Raw genomic sequence first — 7,213 nt, 5'->3', positions numbered from 1 at the left:
TAGAGGCCAAAGTAATGCCATCCAGAGTAAGGATCTGGTTTGACACCATGTTTCTAAGATTTGTGGGGCCGAGTACAAGAACTTCAGTTTTATCTGAATTTAGAAGCAGGAAATTAGAGGTCATCCAGGCCTTTCCTTTCTGAAAACAGTTAAACCCTTCTGCCTACATGGTGATGTGAGCCTCTGAAATTTACCCAGAATGCATTTTTGGAGTTTTCTCTAATGACATATTCATCCTCAGTCTCCTGTCAAAAGACTGCAGCAATCCAGGAAATCAGTCAGCACTATAAAGCAATGTGGACATTACATTTTGTTACATTTTGTTTCCAGTATTTATCCAGTCCGAAGCTGTGTGAAATTAAATTATTAACATAACCTAAACTATCGTGACCAGACTTCCTGAGGGCGGATCAGAGCGTGGAAATTTACACACTCAGACTTCCAGCTCTTTTCTAGTCTTGCGGCAGTGACCTGCTTGTAGGGTTACTTCATAGCTTGTAAGGGTTTTCCCTTCTAGTGAGTGAGTTTTATCATTTCAATAAAAGCTTTTCTCTTAAATTATCCTCTGAACATCTGCAGTCAGTGTAGGCACATTTACACTGTTCATTTCTTCAGGATGACAATCATAAGTTCATGTATTGATAGTGTTTCTGACATTGGGTGAAAAAAGTGTTCAGGGTTTGAATATTTTGAAAATGTTTCATTGCATATATTGGTAATACAGCAAAATGTCTGACTTCTGGGTGAAGTGCAAACTCCTCTGGACATGAAGCAGACAGTAAAACATCCTTTCAATTCAAGGAAAACCTCAACCTGGACATAAACAGGATAAATAAAATTGTCTGATATGTTTGAGATACAATTTAAAGCTTGACAAACTTGATTAAGATGAGGTTCTCTCAGAACAAATATGGAACAGAAAACTTCCTGATCTTTACCCTGTGCTTGAACTAATCCTTGATGGTTCCTCCACAGAGTGGACCAGGAGAGCTCACAGGGTCCCAGTGGTCAGTCTGCCCAGCAGCATCAAACACACCTGGACTCCATATTTATGGTCTGCACATGTACAACAGCTTCTTTTACATCTATTCTGTTCACAGTCATCTCCATGCTGCTCTGACCAGTGGACTGTCAGTGGCTCCAACATGGACCTGATGTTTGGCTCCATGATTTCAGTCTGACTGGGCCATTCATAAAGTATATAAGATTTCATCGCATGTTTTTAAATCTCTGAATGGGTTGGCTCCATCATATCTGGCTGAACTAACACCTTATGACCCCTCAGGGTCACTGAGATCAGCTGACCTGCTCCTCCTCAGTGTTCCTAAAGCTACATTTAAGAACGGGGGGGGTCGAGCTTTCTTTTTACATTTTTTTGTGTTTTCTTATTTATTGCTGTGTGTGTGTTATAATTATTTATTGTGTTGTCCCGTTTTCATGTCCATGACTTTGGTCAACCTTGTTGTTTTAAATGTGCTTCATAAATAAATTTGGATTGGAAGTGACATCGCGGCTCAAATGATTCATTATTAAACCGTTTCTTTAACATTTTGAAATATTTTTATTTAAACTTTGTAAGATTTACAACACAAACAGTAAAACAGCAACAACATGAAGATAAAACAGATTCAATACAAACTAACATGTAAGAACTGATTTTAAATCTGTACATTTAAACACACATTTCTGAAACTTTATAACACAAATACTAAAACTAAACACAAATAACTGCATATTACTAATTTCTAGAAAAAATGTAACTATGCTAACATTTCCTTTCACAGCTTCCTCATCACATCTTTACAGGAGATTCCATCGGAATTCTGTGGAGCCCGATCTCAAGGTTTTTAAGTTTGTCCAGAAGAGGATCTTTGTGTGTCTGCAGATTCATTGTGATCCAATGATGGGAATGATTTCAGGCCTGCATGATCACGCTGATGTTTGCACAGAGCAGATAATGAAGAGAATGTTTTTGCACACTGGTAACAGTGAAACAGTTTCTTTGCAGCGTGGGATCGTTTGTGTCGGGAGTATGAAGTGAGATTCCTGAAGCTCTTGTCACACTGGTCACAGCTGTAGTTCCCTTCAGTGTGTTCAGTGTGTGTACTTTCATGAAGGTTACGATTACCTGAATGTGAGAAGCTTTTGTCACAGTGTCTGCACTTGTATGGTTTCTCTCCTGTGTGGACTCGTTTATGCTCTTTAAGGTGACCTGCAGTGATGAAGGATGACCCACACTGGTCACAGAGGTGGTTTTTAACCCCACTGTGGAAGAGTTCATGTTGTTTTAATTTATTTGTTGTGGGGAAGCTTCTCCCACATTCTTTGCAGTCCTTCAGTTTGTGTCCAGTGTGTCTATGCTGGTGTATTTTTAGGCTCTTTTGCTGATTGAAAGTTTTCCCACAAAGGTCACAGAGAAACGCTTTCCCACCACCACAGCGACGACAGGGTTGAGAACTGGATCCATCTGTGTGGCTCTGCTTCTAAACAAAGACACAAAGACAGTGTAAGTCCGGGAATTCCTTCAACATTTTTATCCTGGACGTCTCCTGGAATAAAGAGCATCTCTGCCAACGTCCAATTACATTTTACTGTTTACATTACAACACTGGATACAAGAACTACAATACTACCACCATAATACTGTAATATTACTCATTTAATACTATGATAACTTTAATGTCATACTGAAGCACTACCACTGTGACACTGCAATAATACCACTGTAATACTGTAATTTCACTGTCCTACTAAACTGCTACCAACATAGTGCTACACTAATAATGTCACACTAAAATAATACTAATGTGTCCAATTCTAATATAATACTACAATTATATCACTGTAATATTGCAGTACCACCACGGTAAATGTGCACTTAGTTCAGTATAAGACTATAATTGCTTATATAGTACCAGAATACCACAGTAATATTAAAATACTGCTAATGAACTACTACATACCACCACCAGAGTACATTCATAGAGCACAACAATCTGTGGGACTCACTATAAGTGAGCAGTGAGTGATTTTGGACACAGCTGTGTCTGTTCATTTTTCATAGGGCTCATTTCATACAGACTTTCTCCTGCAGCCTTCAAACAAGTCACACTTTGACTCTGTGAGCTGGAGAACGGTGGAACAAAGAGAGGACATGAGAGGAAGATGAGACTCTTTCTAAGGTAAAGACTGCTCAGCAAGTGTCCTTTGATAAACTACTAATTTAAAGCTTACAGGTAACGTTATCATTCATTTTAGAGTTTTAGTCAGATATTGGATCTGTACATGATGTTTCATCTAGGGATGGCATGATACCACTTTTTTATGTCCGATACCGATATTTTACATTTGGATATCGGCCGATACCAATATAAATCCGATACTTAAAATTGATCCAGGCATTTAAAAACATTAAAAAAAAAAGGAAGTCAACAGTCTCTCACACAACAAAATCAAAGTCTTTTAGTTGACCCACATACAAGACTAAGGACAGAGCTTTTTAGGCAGTGGCACCAAAGCTCTGCACTGTAAACCCGGATAAGTTGAATCCACTTAAAAAAACCAAGGTAACTCGTTGCCTCAAATGTTTTAAGTAATGAGCATCAGTTGAATAAGTGCAGTGGGCTATGTCCAATGTACTTGAGGCCCTCTTGGAATGGAATGAGAGATTTAAGTTGAATGTACTAATAACAGAGTTTCAGTAACTAAAAACACTTAGTTTAAGCAATCATTCACCACCCATTTATTTAAGTAAGCACTACTCCGTCATCGGTTGAACTAACTTGTATGTCCTAATTGACCAAACTTAACATTTATAGTTCTCACAAATCAAAATATGTCTTTAAATCAATAGAGCTGGGTAAATCAAATACATCCTCTTCTTCCACTTATCCTGTTTGGGGTCACAGGGGGCTGGAGCCCATCCCAGGTGGCATGGGGCGAGAGGCAGGGTACACCGTGTCGGAGGGCTAACACAGAGAGACAGACAGCCATTCACACCTATGGGCAATTTAGAGTGACCAATTAACCTAACCCCAGTAACTACAGACACACTGGCCAAGGTGGAATTGAACCCAGACCTTGTAGATGTCATTCTACCTGTAAGGCAGCAGTGCTAACCACCACACCACCCTGCTGCCCTAGATTAAACACAACATTACTTCTCAATTGAACATATCTTTTTTCACCAACAAAAGTAACAATATATTTCACAATGCTAAACTGTGTCTGTTTTAATTTGGTTTTGGTTCAAATTGAGATAAGTATCTCATGAGATATTTGTTGTAATTTGGCACTCTTCACTCTCCATATGTGAGTTGTTACAACCATCTAGGGGCCCAGAGCGCCCCCTTTTCACCCTCAGACCCAAGCAGCCACACGACAATCGTCTTGTTTCATTTATTCACAAAGACACAAAACACAGAGTCATTCACATCAGGGTGAGTCAACAAAACAGGAACTAAAATCTACCGGGATCCGGCGTCTGACCTACACCAAAAAGAACAAAATAAATAACACAGTCTCATCTAGAATACTACAACACACACACCCTTGCAGATGTTACAGAGTGAACAGGTAAGAAATACAACTAGAGGCACACTCTCCCTTCCCCTCCCTATACCTTACCTCCACACTACCCCCCACGTTTTCTCTTATCATTTACGTTATTTTTTTAAGTGTGTGCGTCTCTCCTAACATTCTCTCTAGCCTTTTGTGCATTCCCTTCAATTAACGTTATTAACAAATGATGTAGATCCAAATTATTTTTGTGCTTCCTAGAACTGCCAATTGATACTTAATTTACTTCCACCTATTTAAAAAAAAAAAAAACCCCACATTTGACCATTTGGGAAGACCAGATTCTGAATCTTACATTGCAAGTTGATTCTTGAGTGTTTGAAGTTTAGGTTTAAGATCTGTCTTACCTATGTTCATAAGTACCTGCTGAACAAAATCAAAAGTGTTTTTCATGTACTTTGGGTAGGTGAGATGCAGTGCATAGGTAAGTCCAAAAACAATGTACATGGCCTGGGGCAGGTTCACAGCATTCATCACAATCTTTCCCTCCAAGATGATTCCCACCGGGAATGCATTATGGTGAAGGGACTGCATGTGTGGAGACATGTTTTCCTGTTCATGGCAGAGGATCCCCACTGGCACATCACTGTACAGACGTTCCTCATCATCAGTGTCCTGACAAAAAGAACACAGGATTATCACGTCAGTATGACAACAAAGTGCTACAAACAGGCTTTTTATGTGCACAGTTGATATGTCTACCCTGTTCAGTGTCCACCCACTGCACAGGGCAGTGAGTGATACAGAAAATCACTCAGGATAGTCAGTCACAATACTAACATGAAGAAAGTAACTATCATTATCAGCAAACCTTAAAATAATATATATAGTAGGGAGAGAGGAGGGGAGGAAGTACACAGGTGGAATCACAGAAAGATGGGATGAGAGAAGGTAAAAACTGAATCAACGTTCCTCACAAAGCAGGCCTTGAAGAAGGCAGATGGATCATCGCCAAGAATGACAGGAAGCCCCCTGAGGACAAGGCATCTGACCGCCATCACATCCAAAGCCTGGTGGAATGAAGGAGGAGACATGAGATCACACATTTAGAATAGGGTCTATATGAACTGGAACCCACCTGTTAACACACACCCAGTGTTTGACATTATTCATATAGGCAATTATTTACAGCCCTTATTTACATATCAACTAGCAAAAACTGGTAAATTAATGAAATGGGTGGTAAGTGATTACACTGAAAAATTACTTTAGACAATTCAACTCAATTACAGATATGCTTCTCAAAGATAAAGAAAGCATCTGCAAACAGCATAGATCACATTACTAGTAGTTTTTTTTTTAACAATACACGTGATATTTCAAACTCAACTCAATCAAGTATCCAATTATTTAATAAATATAGATCTGAAAATAAACTAACCTTTGTTTGTCTCATCAGGTCAGCCAACACCTGCCCCGTGAGACCCCTCTTTGCCTTAAAGATTTCCATGAGCCTGGGACTGTGATGATCAAGGGCCTCATAGAACTCCTGTCTCAGGCTCTTACCAACCACTCTGCTAAACTCCAGACACACCTAAAATATGAAAAACAAAACATGTTCATGTTCAAATGAGCTGAATATGATGTAATCTTTAAATGCATCAACCCAGACTATACTACTACTCTGTAATACAATGTTGATGAGGACTATGGAGCTCTTCTGGTGAAATCAGATTACACACAAAAAAAAGAAAAGAAACAAAAAAAGAAATCAATGAAAAACTTGTGGCCATAAATTATTGATGTTAGAATTTCTGTGCAAAGACTCAAAAGTTGCTTTAGCCAACAGACAAGTTTATGTAATTCTACTTCATTCCTGTACAATAAATGCAATCCCAACTTGTCCATATTTGTTGGCTAAAGCAATAATAAACAGTCTGCACAAAAGTGACGATTGCTGACTAAGATTTTTTTCAATCTAATGTCACCAGAAGTGTTCCGTAGATTACAGCATATGAGACAAATATATTGGCCTACCTGGTGTTCAGTAAAGAGAGCAGGCCAACGTTGACATATCTGGATAATGGCAGGCTCATCATTCACAACCTCATTCCTCAGTACAGCAAATGTCAGATCCATCTTCTGCTTGATCAGGACGCGATTTGGAGTTTTCTTCTTCATTTCATCCACCATGCGCTGTCGAGCATCCTCAAGGCTAGAGTCATCCTGTCCCTCTGGAAAATCTGGGAGGTAATTGACTTCTCCTCTCTTTGGCTTCTTGATCCTCTTGTTTGGTGGGTCTCCACAAGGAGAGTGCTTCCCATGTTTACCACCATTCACTGTGACATCAAGGTGACCCAGCTGACGCATTTTTGTTCTGTAGTTCCCCATCTTGAATTTCAAGCTGTTTTTCCAACCACTCCAGCCGGACACTGATCCTTGTTCCTTGAGATTGAATTGAATTGAATTGAATAAATTGAATTGAATTGACTGTGGGATTAGCATTTCCTCAAGACAAAGCAGTGGAATGATTTTAACAGTAGGTCGTTCAGGCAGTTCTGACATCTCTGTTAGATTGCAAAGTTCGTTGTCAAAGGTGGGATCTCTAAATTGTAAGGTGAAGGTACAGTGTATTTGAAGCACATCTCTAAGGGCGCCAATCAAAAGGTCAACTGTATCGGGCTTTGTTGTCAGT

General features: G+C 39.4%; 1 protein-coding gene across 1 annotated transcript; it reads right to left on the bottom strand.

Moving 5' to 3' along the window:
* Positions 1-4,813: 4,813 nt before the first annotated feature.
* Positions 4,814-6,937, bottom strand: LOC115775464 (uncharacterized). The gene is made up of 4 exons (XM_030722999.1): positions 6,556-6,937; positions 5,960-6,112; positions 5,496-5,588; positions 4,814-5,193 (listed from the first exon to the last, which is right to left on the bottom strand). The coding sequence occupies exons 1-4, from the start codon at positions 6,907-6,909 to the stop codon at positions 4,870-4,872; spliced, it is 924 nt and encodes a 307-aa protein (XP_030578859.1). The 5' UTR covers positions 6,910-6,937; the 3' UTR covers positions 4,814-4,869.
* Positions 6,938-7,213: the final 276 nt, after the last annotated feature.

This window comes from Archocentrus centrarchus, unplaced genomic scaffold (assembly GCF_007364275.1).
Source record: "Archocentrus centrarchus isolate MPI-CPG fArcCen1 unplaced genomic scaffold, fArcCen1 scaffold_144_ctg1, whole genome shotgun sequence".
Lineage (NCBI taxonomy): Eukaryota > Metazoa > Chordata > Actinopteri > Cichliformes > Cichlidae > Archocentrus > Archocentrus centrarchus.
The sequence above is the reverse complement of the archived record's forward strand: the minus strand, read 5'-3'. Positions and strand labels throughout refer to the sequence as shown.